Genomic DNA, 26,370 nt, shown 5'->3' with positions numbered 1-26,370 from the left:
CAAATCTGGAAACCCTAGCCTTAGTACCCTCTGTCAAAACATCAGACAGTAAATCACAAGGATAGCCTCTGGCCTTAAACATTTCCATAATAAATTCACACTCTGTCTGAAAATCCTGATCATCAGAGGTCATTCTGCTAGCCCGCACCAACTGACCTTTTATTATCCGTCTTTTCTGGTAAGGGGGTGGGCGCTAGTGTAATGTAAATAAGAATTAGAAAATGTCTGTTTCCTATTTATTCTAGATTTAAAACCGTTACCAGCCCTCTGTATATTAACATCTAAGTAATTCAGCTCAATATTGTTTATTTGGTGTGTAAGTTGTAAAAAAAAAATTGTGGTTTTTGTAATGTATTCAAGAAATTCTAAAATTTTTTTGTCCATATTGTTCCAAAAAAGGCATATATCATCTAGAAAACGCAGTAAAAATTCCAGTAGTTCTTAAAAATCTGACTTGAATATAAATTTGTGTTTTTATAAACCTTTATCTGTTTTAACATCAAGTTTTTTAAGTTTTCTTATGTGGAAAATATTTAATGCATTTACTAGTGTAGACATAAAACATTTATATACACACCATTAACATGTAAATTTCTTATATTTTTTTTATATACAACAGTATATGACTGGTTTTATGCATTTTATTCATTTAGATTTGTATCTTAGATATTAATTGATGGATGAATTTCATTGGGTAAATTAAATAAGGAAAGGTATTTAAGTGATCATTGTAAAGTATATGCTTATCTGATGAAATTTTAGTTAGACGAAAACGTAAGGGGAATTGGTTTTACAATGTTTTTTCATGACTGTTATGTGTTGTGTGTTCGTTTGCGGCTTGGAATAAAGAGTTTCTTTGTGTTGGATCTACTGGTCTCTGGTGCCTGTATACAGTTTACAAGTTTTGGATTTGGGCACTAGAACCACTTTATTTTATTTTATAACTCTCCTCTCTTTACCGGATTAAGTCAAGAGCCCCATATAAAGGAAAAATAACATTAATATTTTTTTCTCATGTAGTAAAAGAATATTAAACTTACTAGCTAAATAGGATAGATTACCCAAAACAACTGAATTCAACAAATGGACCTTATTTTTAAATGAAAGCATAACATTTTCCCATTGTAAAAATAAATTTTGCTTACCAAATCTTATCCCTAATGCTTTTATTACTTGCAAAGTAAATTCAATATCTCTTATTCTCGTCATACCCAAAATCTTTACTTTTTCTATATTGATTTTTAGACATTAATTCAACTTATTTATAACTTCTTCTATCCCACTCCATTGATTAGCACTCAAAATAATACCATCCACATAATGTAGCATTATAGGTATATCAATATATTCCTTTGTTCTATACCTAACCTTGCTAACCACCTGATACATATAACTAGTTGCAATATTTGTAACTAGTGAGAATATAATGCCCCTCAAAGGGCATCCTTGTCTTATATGTCTCTTCATACTTATTTCTTCATACAACCACCCTTTGATTGATATTTTTACTCTATTTGCTCATACACAGTTAAATTTTTAATCTTTTTACTCACTTTATATGCACTTACTATATCCAATAACTTGTCACGTTGAATGGTACCTAATCTTTTACTTATATCTCCTATCATAATAAGTATTTTTTCTTGTCTATTGATTGTATCATCTACTATTACTCTAACAATCATTAATAGTTCTTGACATCCTCTACTTTTAACAGTATATATCATGTCTAGTGTGATATTCTGAGGTTTTATCTTCATTCTTTTTTGTATGACTTTCATAAAAATCTTATAAACTGTATTTTTCAAAACAATAGGCCTCCAATTCCTTTTATCTTTTTCTTTTTTCCATACAAATTTAAATATTCCTCTACATAAATCTTTTATTTAAATCCTATGTGTAAGCATTCATTTAAAATTTCTAAAAATATTTTTGTTCTGTCATATTTTTATACATTTGATATTCTATCCAATCCAGTCCATCTGTTGTATTCACATTTACTTGTCCTAAAATTCTATCCAATTCCTAAATTTCTATTCTATTTACCAAAACCATACTGTCTTAATAAGAAAAAAGTTGTAAGTTTCCATAACAACTTATGTTTCTTGCCCATCTCTGTAAATATACCTTGAACATATTCTACAACCCTTCTCATTATATTTTTTATAATTCTGCACTATTTCTTTTCCATCTATCAATTTTTTATTAAACTATCATCGTTTACTACCTTGTTTAAGTATGGTGCTATGCCTTTTTTACCCTAAAGAAAATATCTCAGCTTAAATAACAAGTTTTTAATTTTCTCCTGATTTATTGCATACATTTCTTTTTCTTTACTAAAATATTTATTTTTTCTAAGTTATCAAAAACTGCTTCACTTAAAATACTGTACCTCTTTTTCTCTTCTTTTCTCTTCTTCACTTGCCATTACTTATAACATTGTTTTATATTTCTTTTTAAAATACATCCACCATTCTGACCAGTCATTATAAAATTGTGTCATACCTAAATGATCTTTCCATAATTCTAACTTTTTAGTTTAATCTTCTCCTTCTCATTCTATCTCGTTCAGTCTTTGTAGGCTTTTCCCTATCCTAATACCACCTACATTATCTCTTAACTCTATCCAAATAGCTTTATGATCCGAGAACCTTTCTTCTATTGTACCTTCATTTTTTTGTCTCCACCCCTTCAGATATAAGAAGATAATTTATCTGTGTTTTATGTATTCCTCTGCTATAGCTCCATGTATTATTCTTCCACAAATTTAATTTACTACATTTCATAATTTCCATAACTTGTCTAGCATTATTTCCTTTCTTTCTCTTTCTCAAGTCACAATGGAAGTCCCACTTTTATAATATCCATGTTAATAGAGATATAATTCAAATTAAGCTAAACATATTTTCTCTTTCTTTGTTAGTTATTTATGCATATAATGCTAATATTCTATACACCTTATCTTTCCGTCTTACATCAATAACTGTTATCATACCCATTAAAACTAAAGTTATATCAAAAACCATAACAGTTTTTTTGTAAATATTCATATTCCTGATGTAAATCCCTACTCTGGGCTGGTAATCAAGGACCCTGGACATTCACTTGGAACAAAAATGGATACACTCAGTATTTCCAGATGCAGACCTCTCTGCATCAAGCACTATTTCCCTTAAGAGCACACAGGGGTACACACTCAGCCCAGGGTCTGAGTTACTGACTCTGTCTCTCCCCAGTTCTCCAGTAAGTCTACCCACTGGCACAGCTGTAGGGTTAGGTCCTCAACCTAGTGTCCAAGCCAAGTTCTCCAGCACCCGTGCTGTGAAACCAGTGGTTCCTGCCCCTGCTCCAAATAGCTGACACACACACACACACACACACACACACACACACACACACACACACACACACACACACACACACACACACACACACACACTTTGAGATTTAATTTTCAAACACACACACCTGGGAAAGGCTGGCACAGATTACCTACTCAACCAACTTTCCCCATACTATAAGGTAGATTCACTCCCACCAGTCAGTTACTGTAAGGCTCTTAAAACAGTATCCAGTTATACTGTGTACAGTTAATACTAATACACAGGGTAGTTTGACCAACAGCAAGTCTTTCAGGAGTAGCCAAAGTTATCACCAAATAAATATATGCAAATACTCTCAAAGCTTAAATATTCTCTAAAAGGACCTGCCACAATGAAAAGTTTAAATATATTTAACAATAAATAATAAAAGAACAAGAAAATACTAAATATCTGTTTACAGTAAATACCAGCGTTTCAACCACAGGAAATATTAGAAATAACACAGCTGGAAAAATTCACACGATTACAGAAAAACAATACTTAAATAATCACACTATATTTTCCTGACTCATCTAAAGAATACTATCATTGGTCATTTACTAGAGCAAGGCAAGATGAAGTAGGTGAGGGATCCTTCTATGTCAGGTTCCAAGAAACAGACTGCCCAGTCTGACTGAGAGACTTCTCAATATAATATCTAAATATTATTTCTGGGATAGCTTACAGAATAGCATCACATCACGTCATCTGACTCTGTTTCACCACACTATCACCAACACTAGAAGCTGCCATGATTTTAGCACCTATGTGACAGAGCTTTGCTCAGATCTGCTGCAGTTCCTGGAAATCATAAAGTAATTTCAAACCTCTACTCGTACAGAGCTACTAAACTAGGCTTTTCACAGACATTTCATCTCTGGTTGCAATCAGAACTGTAAGATACAATCTTTATGGCCTAATTTAATTTCAGCTACTTTTCAAAGTTTGCTTCAGCTGGATTGTGATTAACATCTCTTCCAGTATCCTTTGTTAAACCATATACATTTAATTAATTTACAATAACACAAACATCTGTCCAAATCAGTTTGATATTCAAATAACATGTAATTATTTACTCAATTCCAGCTAGCTGTGCTGGCATATGTTACACATCAACTGCCCTACTTCTCCTGGCATGACTGGCAATACCTCAGATCATCACACCAGAACACAGATCTTGTCCAAAGTTCCAAAATATCTTATTTTCCCACAAAATCTCAGCTTGCAGTCTTTCTTCCTTTATTAGAAATCTTATGTTTTCTAATATAATAATGTCACTATCAATTTATTGCACCATTCTATAATTGCCAGTTTTTTAATGATACTTTTAAAACTATTAATATTTAACACTAGTATCCTAAAGTGTGACACTCTTCTTATTTTAAGAAATCCTATGAAGAAAAAAGTAGTAGTCTTCACCCTTTTCCTTTCATTTCTCTTTAATATTTAATCCAATAAATTTTATTTTCCTTTGTCTTAACCTTTTACCAATAGATTTTTTTTATTTCTAACTAAACTCCAACTCACATCTTTATCATCGGTAATTTCTGACCTTTCTTCCATATTTAACTCTTGTTCTTCATGAAATTAACCTTTACCCTTATTTTTATTTTTAACTGTTTTAACTACATCCTCGTGCACATTTTTTTGCCCCTGTTCTTTGTGAGTTACAGCTTCCATAATGTCTTGAGTTTGATCTTGGTTGTGTGAAATAACATTTTCATTTGAGTCATCCTTTCCTTCCTTATAATCCATCTACATGTCCAGGCTTATTACATTTATAACATTTTAACTCACTTTTTGTATGTTCTATTACACCACATTAAAAAAAATTCCTTTTTGGATAATCAACAATCAAATGATCCACTTTTCCACAACAGAAACTAGTTTTAGGTTGACCCCTTTTTGTCCTTCCATATTTATAATGCTCGGAATATGAATAATTTTTTCATTCTCCATTTTTAAAATAATATCATAATCCCATTTCCCATGCCATAAACCTCTATCAAACACTGTAGCAATGTTCAGTACGTCTTTGCTTGTGTTGCTTAGATATCTCTTTAATGTCTCTTATTAAATTTCAATCATAAATTATATATCTCTTTAAAGTTTTTTTTTCAACTTCAGTCCTAAATTGTACACAGTTTCTTAGTTTCTCTGAAAAAGCTTTTGTAAAATAAGCATTCTAAGGTACACAATCTATTTTACTTTCACATTTCCCCAAAAACTTTCCCATTGCCTGTCCATTTTCAAAAACAATGTCACAAAAAGTCTTGTTGTTTAAATGAATAAAAGATTTTACCTCTGCTGGTGAAATGTGAAAGGGAGAAATAATGTTGTCCCATATATCCTACCTCTCCAGCCATCTTTCTTCTTTACTGAAAATCCTTATTGTATAATTTTTTCTTTGTTTTGTTTCAATTTTTTTTACCAGCTGCTCCTCTTTTTCCTTTCCCTTTCACCATATCAGCATATGTTTCATTATTTTTCCATCTTCCTTATGTACAGACTCAGTCTCTTCATTGTGAATTTTTCCATTATATACCCCCATGCCAATTCCTTTCCAGTCTCTGTTTCACTTTCACTTATCAACTCTTGTAAAATAACATCCTGCAGCTCTCCCGACTTGATAGTTGTAACCACTATTTCATTATAATCCTCACTATTGTCATAGAACAATTCCTGCTGAAACCTGGTTTCTGAATCTTGAGAAGGCATGATTACTTTCCCTTCCTTCTCCTTCCTCCAATTCCAACCTCATCAAGAGTAATGGATTTGGAGGTTCAGACATCTTCCCGGTAACACCATTTACTTCTAAAACTTCACCAAGTTGCTATGAAGTCTCAATCAACTTCATCATTTTAACGTTTAGTTCTTTCTTCTCTTTTCTCAACTCTCTAACCAATACATTCTCTCCTACTTCTGAATGCAACACATCCACCAATGTAGGCATAGCTGCAAACCTCCTTCTTCTGTGAGCTACCTACATGCCTGTAATGGAAGAAGGAAACAACACTTGCAATTGTCCCACTCACCAACACATGGACGAGTAGGGAAAGTTCCCCAATGCCCTGGCCAAATTTCCAATAATAGTATAAATATCACCAAGGGTCTCTCTGAAAAAAATTGTTACTAGCCTAGTGGGACTAACATAGTCAACAAAGGATATTTAAATTAGAAGTTTTAAATTAAATCTGTATCGTTTCAAAAGTAAAGAAGAAAATAGTACACACAGAAAATTTTGAGCAGTGTTTATGGTAACAGGAGAGAGAAAGACAAGTAATGGGACATGAGAGTGACTACTGGGGGGTGAGACCTGGTCCATTCCTATGCCTAGGACCCTATTTTACCATAATTCAGCTGTGTGAGCCAAATGACATTCCTGGACTTAGATGACATACAAAAGGGCCTTACTGAGACGGACACCTCGTGTCATAATCATGGCCTCAAGCTAAATGCCAAAAAATGCATAGTCATCCCGTTTGGCAAAAACGAAACACCCATGAATTACCACATAGGTGGCAGCCCCCTTAATACAGAAGAGGTAATAAGAGATCTGAAGACCCAAGTAGACAGTAATCTCTCCTTTGACAATCATATTGCCAAAGTAGTTAGGAAATCCTTCTATGTGGCCCATCTAATTACTAAAGGGTTCGCATCTAAAAATAAAGAGGTTATAGTGCCCCTCTACTCGTCACTCATCAGACCCATCATAGAGTACAATGCCCCATTTGGGATGTACCTCCCAAGACACTTCCAACAGCTGGAAAGACCACAAAAGTACCTCACCAACAGGATTACTGGCCTCAAACATATGTCCTATGCAGCCCGACTGAAAAAAACTCCGGCTGTACACAGTGGCATATCGCTTACTCAGAGGTGATCTCTGCCTGACTTACAAAGCCATGTCCAACTCAGAATTGATGGACATGCTCCACCTAAAGAAATCCAAGTCACTGCGAGTCACGCGGTCTAGTGAGCTAAACCTCGCCACAACAATAAATAGAACATGCTAGAGGGATAGATTCCTATCACAGAGACTCCCCATGCTTCGGAACAAAGTTCCAAACTACATTAGGCAGAGCCCTTCACTAACACTCTTCAAGCGAAACCTTGACGAGTGGATGGGTAAAGAAAATACATCACTGGGATCACTTCATTGGCTTTGCTTGACAGAGGATCAGTTAGTTAATCAATGGGGCAGCGAAAGCCGACACTCTGGCTAGGCTTATAAATGCCCTCGGGCAGATAGCCTAGTACCTACCTATGAACCTATACCCTTGCTTATAAGTTGCACAACATAAAATTATTTCCTTATTACTGTAGACTAGACACATGATGGTCAAAGGCCAGGTTACTGTCTACATGCACTCTCAAATCCCTAACCACTGGGTCTGGTCTTAGGGGAGTATTATTAATGTGGTTGTTTTTAGGAGTAGCCATATTCCCAGGGGAGTATTATTAATGTGGTTGTTTTTAGGAGTAGCCATATTCCCAAAGGATATTATTATGCATTTTCTGTCACTGGGTTGTAGACCTAAGCTCTGGCACCAGTTATTGGTCTGTGGCAGGCCTTCCTGGAGGGTATTTGTGTCATTTTTGATTCTATGACTGCACCTAGTTTGCAGTTGTCTGCAAAATTGGTCAACCAAAAGCCCTTGATGTTTGCTTTGACCTCAGAGAAGCACTGAGCCTTGAGGAACTCCGTTAGTAGCTGGACTTTTTGTATCAGTAGTCTACCCTATACTAACTTCTTGGGTCAAATCTTTGAGCTAGCTGTCTATCCAGTGGGTGATATAGAGGTTTATACCTAATTTTGTGAGTTTCCCTACAATGCATGAGTGACATATTACATTTAATGCTTTGGCCATCTCAAGGTAAGCAGTATGCACCATTTTGCCCTTGTCCATTGCTTTGGTGATCTTCTCAAAGAAGTCCACCAGATTCAGTAGGCATGACCTGCCCTTGACGAAACCAAATTGTACTGGATAAAGTGTATGAAAGCACTCTCTCTCTCTCTCTCTATATATATATATATATATATATATATATACATACATATATATATATATATATGTGTGTGTGTGTGTGTGTGTGTGTGTGTATATATATATATATATATATATATATATATATATATATATATATATATATATATATATGTGTGTGTGTGTGTGTGTATGTGTTTATTAGAACAAAATGAACTTCCTGAATTTTTTGGAAGATTTTGGAGATACTACTTTCAGATAGTCATGGTGGGTTGTTGATATTTATCTGCCTTATTGGGAGTAACAGGGAAAAATTAATGGACTGCTTATTATAATTATGGATCAGTGTGGTTACGTTTTTCAAGGAGCTAGACTGAAAAGTCATATTTTTGTGAAGTAAACATCAGCCTTTGTGAATTCTTATTAAAATCCAGTTGTTATTTAAGCTAATTGCAATAGTGATGGACAGGATGACAGACGAGATCAGACAGGAGTCCCCATGGACTATGATGTTTGCAGATGACATTGTGATCTGTAGTGAGAGTAGGGAACAGGTGGAGGAGACCCTGGAGAGATGGAGATATGCTCTAGAGAGAAGAGGAATGAAGGTCAGCAGGACTAAGACAGAATATATGTGTGTGAATGAGAGGGAGGATAGAGGAATGGTGAGGATGCAAGGAGTAGAGTTGGCGAAGGTGGATGAGTTTAAATACTTGGGGTCAATAGTTCAGAGTAACGGTGAGTGTGGAAGAGAGGTGAAGAAGAGAGTACAGGCAGGAAGGAATGGGTGTAGAAGAGTGTCAGGAGTGATTTGTGACAGACTAGTACCTGTAAAAGTGAAAGGGAAGGTCTACAAAAGGGTAGTGAGACCAGCTATGTTATATGGGTTGGAGACAGTGGCATTGACAAAAAGGCAGGAGTTTGAGCTGGATGTGGCAGAGTTAAAGATGTTAAGATTTGCACTGGGTGTGATGAGGGTGGGCAGGATTAGGAATAAGTATATTAGAGGGTCAGCCCAGGTTGGAAGGTTTGGAGACAAAGCCAGAGAGGCAAGATTATGTTGGTTTGGACATGTGCTGAGGAGAGATGCTGAGTATACTGGGAAAAAGATGCTAAGGATGAAGCTACCAGGTAACAGAAAAAGAGGAAGGCCTAAGATAAGGTTTATGAATGAGATGAGAGAGGACATGCAGGTGGTTGGTGTGACAGAGCAAGATGCAGAGGACAGGAAGAAATGGAAACAGGTGATCCGCTGTGGTGACCCCTAACGGGAACAGCCAAAAGAAGATGATGATGATTTAAGCTAATTAAATGGTGGACTAGTTACTGATTTATTAAATATTATATTTTTGAATAAGGTACCCGATCTTACTGTTATCCACTCTGATGAAACACTAGTTATGAGCACTTATTACACAGGTCTGTCTTTAATACAGTGATCTTTTTTGGAGTCATTTTATTGCATGTAGACTAAAATAGTCCCATGCTTATGTTGGCCCAAAGATATTAACTTAATGTCTTTCTTTTTCAGGATTCACCATTGAAAGCTGTCCAGATGTTGTGGGTGAATCTGATCATGGATACATTTGCTTCCCTAGCCCTGGCTACAGAACCCCCAACTGAGTCCCTCCTCCTTCGAAAGCCTTATGGGCGTAATAAGCCCCTCATCTCTCGTACTATGATGAAGAACATTCTTGGCCATGCGTCATACCAGCTCACTATCATTTTCACACTGCTTTTTGTAGGTACGTATATTGCCACCTGGTGCAGAAATCCTTTGGCATTATCCTTATAATCAAACATATCACTTACTACTTTTTGATATTTCTACAGTAATTATAAAGACAGTCCTTTTCTAACTATTGATGGCTAAAACAGAAAATAATCTGCAGATCCAGTATGAAATAATGTACCGTAACATACTGTATGACAGCTGTGTGAAATACATTCCTGATTTTATTCTTGTGTATCCTAAAGGGTAACAGATGATATACCAGGTTTTAGCATATAAAACAATTGTCTCAAATCTGAATTTCTAGGTCTTCTTTATTTTTTCCTTGTTATTCTTGAAAACATTTTAATACTGTAAAAATACATTGTGTCTGGTGTACTTGCTAATAGCTTTTCTTGAAGTTGGAACACCATAATCCTGTGCTTGTCTCATTGCAACCTGTTGTTGTGAACTGGATTTGGATGGCAGTAAAAAAACAAAAAAAAAAGTGTTTTTATATACATGGAACCAACCAGTTCTGTTGAATTGCAGTGCATAGTGTAGAAGTCAGTTTTGCTTTTGTGATCCCAATTCTGACTTCAGCACATAACATAGCTGGAATCCATAGGGAATCCTACAACCTAATTTTCAGTTTAATATATAAAAACATATTTCAGCCATCTGTCTGTTGCAGAATTACAACTTTTAAAAAATATCAAGTCACAAAAAGGTACCAGTTGGAGGTGACGAAATAATCACTATACAAACGTGTAGCAGCCACTGAACAGTTTTAATGCATAAACGCCAACGAACTCCACAGCGTTTTCATCCACTGACTTCTTCAGATGTAACAACAAACCCATCAGTTAAGGCAGCTTATATACCCTCCCCTAAAACATTTAATTGAATAATTTATTAGCATATCTAATCAATTCTATTCAATTTCCCCATAAAATGCCAAATTGACTGTGATCTCCTTAGATCTTTATGCCATACCCTTACTTATAAGTTGTGCCACATACAAGGATTTTCTCACTACTATGGACACATGGTAATCAAAGTTCAGGTTACCATCAACCTGAGTTCTCAAGTCCCTTACCACTGGGTCTACTCTTAGGGGAGTGTTATCAGTGTCATCATTTTCAGGGGTGGTAGTCTTCCTGAAGGGTAAATTATGCCGTTTTTTTGCACTGAGTTTTATGCCATGGTTCTAGCGCCATTTATTTGTCTGTGTCAGACCTTCCTGGTGGGTATCTACATCTTTGGGGACTTCATTGATTCCATCCAGCTTGCAGTCATCAGCAAATTTGGTCAGCAAAAGGCCCTCTACATTTGCTTTGACTTCAGAAAAGTATATTCCAAACAGGAGAGGTCCCAGTACTGAGCCCTGTGGGACACCACTAGTAACAGGCTTCTTGGCTGAGGTGGATTCCCCCACCCTAACTTTATGGGTCTACAACACAGTCATTTGTAAGTGTATCTATTTGCAGTTTTTTGCATACATTAATGCAGCGTATTTTAATGATCTCTGTAATATTTATATTTACATAGTATTTATCACTATTTATATTGTTTGTCACCTTGTATTCTACTGTTTATGCGACAGATGCAATATAATGCAATATAAGTACCACATAATCCTTTGCTACCTACCTTTGCTACCTACAGGTCTTCCTAGGAATGTTATATTAAGCATGGGAGATTTTGACTCTTGAAAAAGCTTGTGAGCGGACACCATGTCCATCTGTGATCCTGAACAATGCATTTGCTGGTATCTTTATCTTCTACGTAACACCTTGGCATTGAAGCATCCTGTAATGTGGCCTCCAGCTGCTATATGGGATTTTCCCTCCAATTATATTTTCCATTTGGGACAGTTAGAGAATGAGTCATCCAGACATAAGGTGGATGTTGTATTCTAGTGCTAAGGTAGATTAGAATAAGATGGGAGATGAAATTTGACTTTCTCTGGACCTGTGACTTGACATTCATAACTGAGATATGGCTTGATAACATTTTGATTCATTTTCTAGTGATTACAGCTTCCTGGGTTCTTCATTATTTGACAAGATGGGTGGTTTACAGTGTTCCACTCCTTTTCGTTGCATGTGACCAAAGCCTCAACTAGGATAACCAACTCCATTGAGTACCACAAGGGTATAGGACCAGAATGTGGTCAGTCATAAACCCAGAAGTGTGATAACAATATTTCATAGTTTAGAATTTATGTTTTGGCTCAGTCTTGACTAGCCTAAAATGGTTAGTGTTAGGTAAATTGAACATCTGTGTCACTGAGGAATTAGTGATCCTTGTAAAATAAATTGTTTGCAGAGATCTGGATTTCTTTGGGTTGGTATCTGTGCTACCCATCATCATAGGCATACTCTGGACTGGACTTTTAGCTGTGATTTCATGGTGAAGTCTGTCAAATAGTAAGACCATTGCCTTTTACTATGCAGTTGAGTTAATTTTCTCACTAATTTGAGGTTTGCATTGTGCAAGAATTCAAATTGCCCCAGAAATGCTTTGCTCTTTCCTGCATTGACTGTTAGAGGAGAACAGTGCAAATGATGCTGAAGAGCTTGATGAGATCTAAAATGGGGTTATCACATCTTCAGTGGCCCTTCCTGCCCTACTTTATGTATGTATGCTGGTGAGATGTGCTATTACTTTGAGATGGTGGTGTACATGCAGCTAGACCTCCAGCTTAGGGAGTAAAAGCTTTCATGGTTCATTTCACTCACCCCAAACTGGCATCCCTCACCAACATTTTCAAAGTTCACCCTAAGATACAAAATCTGTGCGTGTGCGTGCGTGTGTGTGTGTGTGTGTGTGTGTGTGTGTGTGTGTGTGTGTGTGTGGATCTAGGACTATTGAATGATATAGTCTGAATCCTCAATAACCGAACGCACTTTAACGAAAGCGCTTTCACTGAAAAAAGCGCTTTCATTAAAGTGCGTTCGAAAAAAAAAAAAAACAATAAATCTTCTTTTATGCCCTCTACTTTTATTTTCTCACTCCGAAGTCGCACTACAGTGGGGAAAAGGGAATTCTCCCTTAACCGCACCGTAGTGCGACTGGCACAACCAGCATACTTAACCAAAAGTGCTGCTTCGGTGAACAGCACTTTCGGTTATGTATGTTCGGTGATTTCTGCTTCGGCAGAAAGAGCCATCGGAGATCTGTACAGATCCCGTATATATATATATATATATATATATATATATATATATATATATATATATATATGTGTGTGTGTATATGTATATATATATATATATATATATATATATATATATATATATATATAAAATAGTACTGAATTTGTTTAACTACATAGATGGCTGACAGGTGAGTGAGACCACATAATTCTCAGGGTTGGGAAATATGTCCTTTTCCTGATATAATGCAATCTCAAAGTTAATATATGAAATTAGCAAGAGCAGTGTGGGGCACAGTCTCCACATGAGGGGTATAGTTAAGCTTGCCCCCTACAAAAAACAATGTGTTTTTTTTTATCTATTTTTTACATGTGACAAGGCTGTTGCTCTGGACATGCATAGTAGCATGTCAGTGTTTGCAGTGTGTCTGTTTTCTGGTTGACATTGAACGTCGATATTTAGAAGTTTCAACCAATTCAAATTTATGCTGTCAGATCTTACTAACTCCAGTCTTTAGTGATGCTGGCAGTGATGTACTACCCATGTGGATGCGTTTAAACTTGATGCTGCTTACACAACACATCTGTGTTAATGCATTTGCTGACAGTTTTTCTTTTTTTAAGCGGTAGACATGGTTGCAAATGGAGTGAGTGTACATCCATTAGAGTTTATGTGCAGCTGCTAATGCTCTGCAATTGTAGAATGAGTGATAACAGTGACCTTTTTTAAAACTATACACACACACACACACACATATATATATATATATATATATATATATATATATATATATATATATATATATATATATGTGTGTGTGTGTGGGTCCCCTTCAGTAGATCGAACTTTTAAATGTTTGAAGACGTTATGGCAGAGACCATAACTTCGAACATTTAAAAGTCCGAGATCTGTGTACAGAGCGGAACGGGAAGATTTTCCATTTCCGCAATGCAGTGCGATCTTGGAGTTGGTATATTTAAGTAAGGGGGGTGTGAGGGGTACAGGGGGCATAGCCCCCCTGCTACAGCAGTTTAAATTTGCTTTTATTGTTTTTTTTTCCTTCAGTGTTCTAACTATTACAAGTTTGAACATATGGTCTTGGCCATACTTGGTTCAAACTTATAATATGTTCGATCTACTAAAGTAGATCCGTATATATATATATATATATATATATATATATACATATATATATATATATATATATATATATATATATATGTAGTGTGTGTGTGTGTGTGTATGTATGTGAGCCCAACTACTCCTAGAATACCCAAATTGTCAATCAAAAAAGGCTTGAAAGCAAATACAAATGATCGGAAAAAACGTCACTCTCCAAAAGATTGAAAAAATATTAAAAATGGATTTTTTGCAGAGGGCAAGCCCCCCTGCACTCCCCACAGTCCCTACTGATTATATATATTTATATAACGTATAACATATATATATATATATATATATATATATATATATATGTGTATGGATCTACTTTACATGGTCGACATTTCAGAAAGCCAAAGACCATATGGCTGAGACCATATGATCGACTTTTGAAATGTCGAGCATGTAAAAAAAAAGCACAACAATCAGCCTAAACATTGCTAGCAGGGGGGCAAGCCCCTGTACCCCTCATGGGGCTCCACCCCACCCTCTTCTTAAATATACCAACTCCAAGATCGCGCTACAGTGCAGAATATAGAAATCTTTCCATTCCGCACTTTACGGAGATGCCCGTTCCGCATGGTCGACATTTCAAAAGTCGATCATATGGTCTCAGCCATATGGTCTTCTGCTTTCTTAAATGTCGACCATGTGAAGGGGACCACACATGTATATATATATATATATATATATATATATATATATATATATATATATGGGTCCCCTTCACGTGGTCGACTTTTCAGAAAGTCAACTTTCATATGGCCGAGACCATATGATCGACTTTCAAAAAGCCGACCATGGGGAACTGCTATCTCCGTGCAGTGCAGAATAGGAACATTTCCTTCTTCCGCATTGTAGTGCGATCTCGGAGTTGGTATATTTAAGTTATGGGGGTTGTGTTGGGGTGGAGCACCCCACGGGGGGTGCAGGGGGTGTAGCTCCCCCTGCTAACAGTTTAAGGTAAGTGTATGTTTTGTTTTATGTGTTTAGTTTACATGGTCGGCCTTTCAAAAGTCAATCATATGGTGTTGGCCATATGAAAGTCGACTTTCTGAACAGTCGACCATGTAAAGTCGACCCATAGACTCTGTGATTGTACTATTTATGTATATCTGTACCATACATACATACACACACACACACACACACACACACACACACACACACACACACACACACACACACACACACAACATATCAGTGCATTGGGGTTTGGGGTTCCTGTGTGTGTAGGGGAGTGAGATTTTGTATTTATGCTGTCAAAATAGTTTGGGTTCTCCACTTAGTGTTCAGAAACTGCACTCACAGTGACTTCTATCTATTTTCACAGTTTTGTGGGTAATACTTTATTTATAGCAAGAATGTGCTGGTGAGCAATCAACTGTTGTTCATATTTTTGAATAGCAATTATTGCACATTGTACAGTACATTCTGTAAAATCCAGGCCTAATATACTTGTGGTATAATGCATATAGCTATGGATATATATCTGTTAAATGTGAGATGATGTTGGTTATCAATGATGCTGTGGTGTACACAGCAGTACACAGTCAACTGTGTTACTTCTGTAATGTTATTCCTTGTCAGGATTGCTAAGCTATGGGATTATTTGAAAATGATATTTTGTGATGCAAGTATTACTTTATGGGGAGATACCTTGATGTTATTCATTGCTGAAACATCTAAGCTCAGTGTCACAAACTAGGATGTTGCTTCTGCGATCTAGACAGCTGGCTGTGTGACAGGGACTGACTTTTCGCAATACACAGCGATGTTCGTAATTATACTTACTGCTACAGTAGCTTTATCTATATGCATTATATCTTGATATGGATATAACAGCTCACCTGCTTCCAAAGCTTCAAGAGCACCTTCCACACTCTCAAATTGTTTTTCACATGTTTGAATGCCAAGCCTTTCAGAGCTTCCGTGCTGCAGAACAGTGCATGTTAAGTTGTCTATCTCGCCTTCATTCTTGCTGGATGGGTTCGGAGCCGACCTCGGCTCTGACTCGGCCACTCTAAAAGCTCGAGAGTTGGTTCCACCGGCTCGAGGCTCCCCTTATATCCCACAATGCTAGGCGTGAATTACCTCAGATCTCGTTTGCCGCTACAGCGATCGAGGTGTTTGGTTTCTACCGGCTTCAGGTGAGTTATTGTAGAATAAGTATAGTCTACTTAAACCCCTTTAATTTAATTCTTTATTGTTATTTCCCTTAGTTTAGTGGATTCAGACCTTCCTTTTTCCTGTTTTTCCACTCTTTCTTCCACAAAGAACTTTTGTTCTTCCCTCTGGCCTTTGGGCCTTCCCATCCCCTTAGGGAGTGTTTGTGTTTTCTTGTTAGGGAACTTAAAACTTGGGATAGTATAATTTTTAGTTATAATTGCTTGAAATTTAGTTTGGGTATAGTGTAATCAGTGTGTTTGAGTGTGTGTTTGGTTACACTTTCCTTAACAATGTCTAAGGATTCAAAGGTCTCAGGCTTCAAGAAGTGTGACTCGTGCTGTCAGAAAATGTCTCTGACAGACGGTCACACTTCTTGTGTGTACTGCCTGGGACCTTTACACCTGCAGGACTCTTGTGCTGTATGCCATGGCTTCAGCCCTAGAGTCCTGCAGGAAAGAAAGAACAAACTAATACTAAGAGGTTTGCTTAAGCCTGAAGGTTCCCTTACTGCTACCTTGGGAAAACCTTCCAAGGCTTCTAAGTCCTCGGCTCCAGTTTCTGAGTCGAGGCCTAAGGCTTCGAAACCTACTGCTACATCGGCTCCGGCTGGAGACGATGAGTCTTTGACTACAGCTTCTGTGGTTCCCTCGGCTCCGGCTGGAGCCGAGGTATTGGAAATTCCTGGGTCGGCTCCGATCAGACCATCGGAGCCGACATCTAGAAAGAGGTCTAGGTCACCATCCCTTGGCTCCGTTCATTCGGCTCCAGCGTCTCCATTGCTGTCTGAACGGAGCCATAGATCTCACTCCTCTAGGTCATCGAGGCTCTCGGATCATGACCTTCAGAGGGTAGTGAGTCGACTTCTAAAGTCCGAGGCACTGGCCCAAATGCTTCAGAGCCCGACTCATCAGTCGATGCTTCAACCTATTCCTCAAAATATTCCTCCTCCGACTCCTTTGAGCTCGGAGCGAGGCCTCGGAACCGAGACTGTGGTAGCATCGGAGCCGATACAATTGTCTTCGGTTCCTTCGTCGGCTCCGATTTCTTCCTTTGAAGAATCTCGGCACCGGACTTCCCTCGTCGGCTCCGAGGGGGTGAGTGGCATCGGACCCTTGTCCGACCCCGCTCTCCCTCTCGGTGCTTCGGCGCTGGTGAGTTCGGCTCCGACATCGGCCTTGGAGCCATCTCTGTCGGTGCTGAGGGAGGTTCTTAGCTTCTCGGAGCGGGGACCTCTGGCTCTGCCTGACAGGGGTGCGTTCGAGGTCATGCGGAGTGTGTTGGAACCTGGTTCAACTCCACAGTCGGCTCCGTCTGCCCCTTCCTCTTCGGTGCCTCAGGTGATGTCTACTCTCTCCCTCATCCCTGACCGCAGAGAGCCAACTCTTCAAGAATCCCGTGTGGGGATTTCATCCTCTTCCGAGGCCTCTCCTGATTTGGCAGGGGAGCCCCCTAGGAAGAGAAAGTGTAAGAGGAAACACATAGACTCACCTGAGTCTGTCACCTCTGACACAGATTTAGAGGATTCCGAGGGTTCCCCCCGTTCCCCTTCTGAAGATGTCTCCTTCGCAGACATTCTAGAGATCCTTAAACAGAGGGGAAATTGGCCAGCCCTTAACCCTTCGGAGGATGAATCTGTGTATCTTGAGGCGTTCGGCTCTCGCCCTTCCACCTCCTGGGTGTCCCCCCCCTTTGACCCCCTCATGCAGGTGGTAGCAAAGAAGGCCTGGACGGCTCCTGACTCAGTGGACCCCACCCCCAGGAGACCTTCAAAGTTTATAACAGCACCTACTGATAAACAATTTCTGACCAAAGGAGTTACTGTGGATGCTATGGTGGTAGCTGCTGCCACCAAGAAGGAACTAGCTGATCCTTCAGTGCCTGTCCATCCCCCTAATAAGGAATCTAGGTCTATGGACAGGTATGGGAAGCGGATGTTTTCGTCAGCGACCTTTGCCATGCATTCGCTGAACTACCTATGCCATTTCACTCGTCTCCAAAGAGACTTGATCAAGGAAGCGAGTGAGATGTTGAAGGATCCTATGGCTGCGGGTTTTCAGGACAAGATGAATGCCCAGCTGGCTACCCTAAATTCTATAGCTAACTCCTCCATGCGCCTCCTTTCATATGCGGCTGATGGAGCGAGCAGAGCCGCAGGGACAGGTGTCGCTTTACGCCGGCATGCCTGGATGCGACTATGCAATTTCGCGGTCCCCTTTAAAACGTCTTTCACTAATTCCCCGTTTGATGGATCATCTCTCTTTGGTCCTCAAGTGAAAGAAACCTTGACTAGGTGCGAGACGGATGGCAAAACTCTGTCTGCCGTCGGAGTCCATTTTTCTACTCCTTCTAGACCTTACCCCAAAGGCCAGAAAAGTGGGAAAATGTGGTTCCGCAAACAATCTCAAGGGAATTTGCCTGATGCACAGAGTCGGTTCCCCTCCAGAGGCAGAGGAGGGAACAATAATGGTAGACGTCGCCCCAGAGGCAGAGGGGGTCTGCAGAACCAGGGCAATCGAGAAACTTTTTCCGATAAGCCCTTCCAGCATCCCTGAGGTGTTGCCCGACTGTCCACCTTCGGAGGCAGTCGGGGGAAGATTGTCACTGTACCCAGAAGCCTGGCTATCCCTAACTCAAGACAAGTGGGTACAGTCCATCATTTCCGAAGGCTATTCCATTCCCTTTGTTCGCATTCCAACTTCCGATGTCCCACACCATTATGGTTATGCAAACATGCAAGAATCATCTTCTGTGGTGGATGTCTTCCCCTCAGCTCTTCCTGGGAAGACCCTTTGTTCCTCCCCCTCCGGTTGCTACTCTGACAACGGACGCCTCCCTGATCGGGTGGGGGAGGCATTATCAGGGCAGAACTGTCCAGGGCATATGGCAACCAGACGAATGCCACTTGCATATAAATGTTCTAGAGATGAGAGCAGTGCATTTAGCGTTGCAAGCCCTTCAAGACTCTCTCCCCTTGGGAACAATAGCAATCCAGACTGACAATATGTCTGTAGTGTGGTATATCAACAAACAAGGCGGAACCAGGTCCTATCCCCTATGTCGAGAAGCACTCAGACTGTGGCAATGGGCGATTTCTTCTCAGCGGTTTCTGATAGCAACGCACATCCCCGGGAAGTCCAATCAAATCGCGGACAAGTTGAGCAGAGCTATCCTCATGCCTCACGAGTGGTCTCTGAAAGATTCTATTGTGAAAAAAATATTTCTCAAGTGGGGTCAGCCTTGCTGCGACCTTTTTGCTACTCCCCAAAATAGAAAGTGCAAAGATTATTTCACCCTCTTCCCCTTACCAGGCCAGCCCAGCAGAGACGCTCTAGTCCAAGTTTGGCCCCGGGGACTTCTGTATGCATTCCCTCCCTTTCCACTAATCTCTCAAGTGATACAGAAAGCTATCACTCAGAAGGCCTCATTGATCCTCATTGCTCCTTACTGGCCTCAACAGGTTTGGTTCCCCTTTCTACATCAATTTCTGTTGGAGCAACCCTGGCATCTGGACCTAGTTCCAGATCTTTTGATCCATCAGTCGGGTCAGTTTCATTGCTCCCTAACATCTCTGTACCTCACTGCTTGGTTCCTCCAGTTCCTACCTTAGCCAGGCTTCCTCAAATATCTCACACTGTTTGAGATATTTTAATAGCCTCACATAAATCTTCCACTAGAAAAATTTATCTTAGTAAGTGGAAACGTTTTGCCTATTGGGCTCAAGGAAGGGACTTAGATCCTTTCACTGCTCCCATCCAAATAGTTCTTGATTTCCTAGCTGAACTCTTTCATTCAGGCTCATCTTCTTCTACTCTCAAAGTTCAATTGGCAGCTATATCTAAATTTCATGTGGGCATTTCAGATTCTGCCATCATGTCCCACAAGCTTTGCAAAGCATTTTTGAAGGGAGTTTTCCTACTCAGACCTCCTATAAGGAATCCTCCTCCTTCGTGGGACCTTAATTTAGTTCTCAGTTCTTTGATTCTCCCCCCTTTCGAACCTGAAGCTTCCTGTTCATTAAAATTGCTATTATGGAAGACTCTCTTTCTGGTAGCTATTACTTCAGCTAGAAGAGTTTCAGAACTTCATGCACTCAGCTGTCGACCACCATATCTGTTGTTCCACAAAGACAGGGTATCCTTACGAACCAACCCGTCCTTTTTACCTAAAGTAGCCTCTGCATCAAACCTAAATCAAAGCATTGACCTCCCTGTGTTTTTTCCAAAATATTCTAATAGGTCTGAACAAAAATTGCATTGGCTAGATGTTCATCGTCAGTTAAGGTATTATTTGGATAGGACCAAACAATTCAGAAAAACTGACCAGCTGTTTGTCTCTTATGCAGAAGGCAGAAAGGGACTTTCTGTTTCCAAGGTATCACTATCTAGATGGCTAACATCTATGATTTCCATTGTTTATGAAATTAGACACCAAAAGCTGCCTAACAAACCTAAGGCCCTCTCCACCAGAGCTTTGGCTACTTCTATAGCCTTCCAAGACAGACTGCCTATTGACACCATTTGTGCAGCGGCTACTTGGGCTACTCCTCACACTTTCATTTCACATTATAAGTTAGATTTAGCTTCTAAACATAGAGCTAACTTTGGTACCACTGTTCTCAAGAGTCTGTTCCATTAGGCCACCCGGGACAAGGTGCTAGGGACGGTCCCATCCAGCAAGAATGAAGTAGATAGACAACTTAACATATAGAAGTTATGTTCTTACCATAACGTTCCATGTTAGTTGTCTTCTTCTCGCCTTCTTTCTTGCGTCCCACCCTCCTTCCCCCTGGCCTGGACAGACCTAGAGGAGTTTGATTGTGACCTCTCTTTCTACCACCTCTTTTGCTATAGGTATATGCTCTGCTGTGCATATTTTCCTAGATCAGGCTTCAGGTCACCTTTCCTCTTCCCTTTTGTTTATAGAGGTGGACTCTCTTTTCCAGTATTTCTGGTTTTATTATTAGCTGGGCCTAGCTCACAAACGAGATCTGAGGTAATTCACACCTAGCATTGTGGGATATAAGGGGAGCCTCGAGCCAGTGGAACCAACTCTCGAGCTTTTAGAGTGGCCGAGTCGGAGCCGAGGTCGGCTCCGAACCCATCCAGCAAGAAAGAAGGCGAGAAGAAGACAACTAACATGGAACGTTATGGTAAGAACATAACTTCTATTTCTCTTATAGGCTTCCAAGAATTGATTGTCTGCTAACACTTTCCATTGCTGGGCAAATAAGTTCCTTTCAAGGGGAAAGAAAACTTCCACAATTTATTCTTATGACAGAAAGTTATCTTTTTCTTTAAATTTATGAATTTTAAGGTAGGGAAAAAGGATTTCTATAGACTATCATGTTACTTTGAGTAACTTTTAAAAACAGGAGCATTACTTTTTACTTTGTGGAAAAAGTTGTTAGAACTAATTTAAAACTAATTTTTCCTTGATAAAAGTTGTGTGGAGGCAAGTGTTTAAAGTATTTTTACGTGTTTTGGTGGAAAAAGTTAGTTTTTTCCTGCTTAACTGTTTTACCGACTGCTGCTGCTAGGGTTCCCCTGGAATCAGGCATCTTTTTTGGCTTTACCATCAAACAACCTACCAATTCCTTAGTTTTTCCTTCTACCACCACAAAATAAAAAAATTAATAAACAGCCTTTGCCACTACAGTAGTCTGCAAAAGTGCCTGTGCTGCAGATGGGTGATTCTACTATGACCATTTTTGTTTTTTCATACTATTCATCTTTTTCTATGGCTTCCTCTGGTGAAGTCCCTATAGCCACTATGGACTGGGGCTTAGACATGTCCTCTCCAGCTGTTGGAGTGTCCTTGGTAGGCAAAGAAGAACAACTCTTGTTGGTTCCAGGAGGAGTGAAAAATACATCTGTGCTTAGCCAGACTGGATTGCCAGTCCCTAGGGATTTTTTTACTGGCAAAAGTGGGTCTGCTTGTTTAGAAATTCCTATAAAAAAACTTAGATATATGTCTTTTCCCGTCTCACTCCCTTTGAACAGAAATGGTTTATTGGGCTTGGATTATGGCTTAGTTCAGGCTCTTGATCATTCCAGTTTAGCTGTTTCTGGCATGAGAAAAAAGGAGCCTACATTTTTTGAGGAAGTTCACGATTTTGAGCCACAGAATAATTGTGAAGGGACAAATTCTGTTTTTACTCCTCAGATGGCTGATTCGGAGTGTGAGGAAAGTGTGGCTCCTAACAGTCCCTTCAAATGATTTTCTTTTTCTGAAAATATTTCCTGAATTAATCAGTTATTTCAGTGGGAACATGATTACTTTCTACAGTCACGTGGATTTTCCTGAACCTTACACCACTTCTTCATGTTCTTTCAGTATTGGACAGTCAGCCTGCTGCCCCCAAGAAAGCAGACAGATTGTATAAAGTTGTACACTAATCCCAGATCAGATTCTGCAGTTATTTCTCTGGTGATCTTAGCTGCTGCTACACATCTGGTTAATACCAGTCCTTCTCCTTCTGCCAAGGATGGGAGAGGTTTTGATAGAGTTTGGAAAAAAGTGTATTTTTCTACAACACTTATTTTTTTAGACTTCTCAATTGTCAAACTCATATGTTTAAATTTATGTTTCCTTGTTTTGAGAGCATGAGGAATAAATATTATGCTGTCCATTCCCTGCTTTGAGGGGGAAAATCATCTTTGCATAACCTAATTGCTTCTGCATCTCAAGTGACTACCCATTATTTGAAATGTGCTTATGATTCTGCTGATGCCACTTCCAGGTCTGCTGCCATGGGAACTTTTATGAGATGGTTTGCTTGGTTGCATGCCCAAAACTATCCTGAGGATATTAAAGCTGAAAATTTGAATTCTGCCATAAACAGAGAGTTTTTGGATCATCTGCTGCAGAGGTCCTTAAAATATATTGAGAGAGGTAATCTGATTCAATGACACTCTCAAATTTTTCAGTCTTCCTTCTCCAAATTTGTCAAGGGGTTCAGTGCTACCTCTCCAACTTTTTCAAAAAGCAAATAAACAAACACAGAAAGTCTGGACTTCTGCTTTTGTCTTTGGCATCAGCTTGAGCCATTTCATTCCATCTGTTCGATCCAGCTGATGTGTCTTCTGGGTTGCTTGTTCGATCTCTGCTGGCAATGCTAATGCTCCAGCCTCAAAACTCCTTAAACGTTCCCTCCCACAGTGCACCTGTCCTCAAATTTCATTTGCTGACATTGCATTTGGGCATGGTCTCCAGCTGTGTAGCTGAGTGCTCCATTAGCCTTTACAAAATGTTGTAGCTGTTCCCTCCTTGATAGCTGATTATATCTATTTGAACACCACTATTCTTTATAAAATCCTTATTTTCCACTTTGAGGTCTATTAATGCTGTTGAAAAATCCTTATTTTCCACTTTGAGGGCTATCAGTGCTGTTGACAATTTGTTGTTAGGGCTTGCTCTTCTAGAGCTCTTTAAATTAGCTTGGTAATGCAGGTTAGTATGCTTGTTTCATGGCATTTTTTTATCAGTTGTGTGTATTTTAGATAGTTAATCAAAAAATGTTATTAATCTGTCAGTTACATTTCCTTGGTCTATATTTCTTGTTTCCTTCAGTGATAAGAAAAAAGTTAAAAAAATGTTTAAAATGTGGCCTTAAATTTCCCCTCAGGATGTACATGGGCATCTGCTGTCTGTGGGTTGAACACATAAGTGTGGAAATTGTTGTGTACAAGTCATTTAGGCAGAGAGCCTTATCTGACATAAGGAACATACTAGTGATTATGAGTCTTCTTCCTTTCTAACCTGAGAGAGAGAACACCAGAAAAACTGGTCAAAAACTAATTGCAAGACAAAAGGGAGAGAGGAAAAGGAAGGCCAGGGATGAAACTTTGTCTTTGGCTCTGAAAGTATTGAAACAGGTCTCTCCTATAAGGTCCAAATCACCACCACCTTCATGTTTCAGAGCCGATGGGTTTGGAGCCTGTGTCTTTACACTGATTGGTGCCCATACCTCAGCACCAGAACTCTTAGATCTGTCCCATTCAACTTCCAGATTTTCAGAGCTGAGTGGAACAAAGTCATGCCAACTTGACATTGTGTATTATGCACCATTTCTGAAGTACTCATCCCTCATTTCTCATTAAAGACAGGGTCTCTGTTGCTCTCTATCAGATCTAATCCAGTCTTCATTCCCAAGATGGCTTCTGAATGTAATCTGAACAAAAAAAAATAATAATAACCTTCCAGTTTTTTTTTTCCTGATTACTCCAACAACGGAGAGTACACTCTTCACACCCTAGTCATACATAGACAATTAAGATTCGATTTGCATTGCAAAAAAGTTTTCAGGAAGGACTCAAAGCTATTTGCTTCATTTGTAACCAAAAGACCGGGAAAGAAAGTGTCTAAGGTAAAACTGTCCAGAATGTTGACTGATTGGATCAATATTTATTTATACCAGTCATAACAAGCCACTATTGGGTAAACCATGGACTCATTTAACACATTATATAGCTACATCTATAGCCTTTTGCAGGAATTCATTGATTGATGACATCTGTACTGCAGCAACCTGGTCAACATTGCTTACCTTTCCTAAGCACTCTAAGATTATTTGATTTCAAGATCTAGTTATTCCTTTGGAGCCTCCATCCGCAACATATCTCTCAACATCTTAGAGCAAGAAATCCGGACAAAGCCAAAAATCTTGGGAGGACAAAGGCCCAAAATTAGGGGCATATTTTAAATATTGCTCTTACAAACTTAGAAAGTTGACAGAATAACAGGTTTTGTATTGACAGGCATTTGCTGAAAAAATATGAAGTCTAAAACTCAAATGTTTAGCCATATTTAATGACTTCAGTCCTCAATGATTTCCCAGAAAACCACAAATTTTATGAAGAAGAGACAAATATTATGAATCAAAAATTTAGACATTCTGTGAAAATCAGGGCAGTTGAGAGTTATGATCTTCAAGGGTCACTTGTCATGACTCCACCCAAGTTTTTCAGTAGTTAGGGATTCTGACCCATCAGCCAGATTGGGCCGAAGGAATGAAATGGATATGGTAGTTATGTACTTACCATAATGCTGGATCCTTTCATTCCTGTCCATCAGATATGACATCCCTCCCACCATCCCCTTTCCATTGCTCTGTTTGAGGAATCCAAAGAAGTTCATGTTGACTGCAACCTATTCTAGGCAGCAAACTCAATGCGAGAGAACCTAGCTTAGTCAGGACAGGTGCATTGTGGGAGGGAAAGTTTGAGGCGCTCAAGCTGAAACACTAGCTTTACCATCTCAAATCCTACAAATGGTCCCAAAGACCCATCAGTCATATCAGATGGACAGGATTGAAAGGTGCAAGCATTATGGTAAGTACATAATACCATTTTCTAACAGATGTGTTCTGAAAGTAATTTATCAAGGTTGTAGATGGCAGTAAGTGTCTCACCCCCTCCTTTTCAAGAGATTTCCTCTCATCCACCAGACCAAAATCCTCTTTTCCCTTCTGTTATTCAGTACCTGCTGTCTCAGGGGGTAATAGAGCAAACCATCCCTCCTCAGCTAGGAAAGAGTTTTACTCAAGAAGGTTTCTGTTGCCAAAGAAAGAAGGTTCTTGGGGACCAGTTCTGGATCTTTCCTTTCTAAACCTGTTTGTGATAGTACCCCCAAGTTAAAATTGTTATCCCTTTACACTCTGTTACCCCTTATTCCCTGTTTGAGTTTTCTAGTGACCTTAGATTTAAGAGATGCTTATCATCACATTCCTGTAGATCCAGATTTTAGATATTTCTTTAGGTTTTTAGCATCTGGGCCATACTATCATTTCTCTGCATTACCCTTTAATATATCGACAGCAC

The 26,370-nt window shown here is 39.1% G+C and overlaps 1 protein-coding gene across 6 annotated transcripts in view; it reads left to right on the top strand.

Moving 5' to 3' along the window:
* LOC122809137 (plasma membrane calcium-transporting ATPase 3) overlaps nt 1-26,370 on the top strand; it is a 4,021,470-nt gene that overhangs the window by 3,573,031 nt on the left and 422,069 nt on the right. For all 6 annotated transcript variants that reach the window (XM_044080406.1, XM_044080412.1, XM_044080407.1 and 3 more), the window contains one exon: nt 9,882-10,095. In XM_044080406.1, the coding sequence (XP_043936341.1) occupies nt 9,882-10,095 (214 nt within the window). The remainder of the gene's footprint in view (nt 1-9,881; nt 10,096-26,370) is intronic.

Source organism: Protopterus annectens, chromosome 8.part0, assembly GCF_019279795.1.
Source record: "Protopterus annectens isolate FY-2018-M chromosome 8.part0, PAN1.0, whole genome shotgun sequence".
Lineage (NCBI taxonomy): Eukaryota > Metazoa > Chordata > Ceratodontiformes > Protopteridae > Protopterus > Protopterus annectens.
This window is presented reverse-complemented; position numbering and strand designations above follow the sequence as displayed.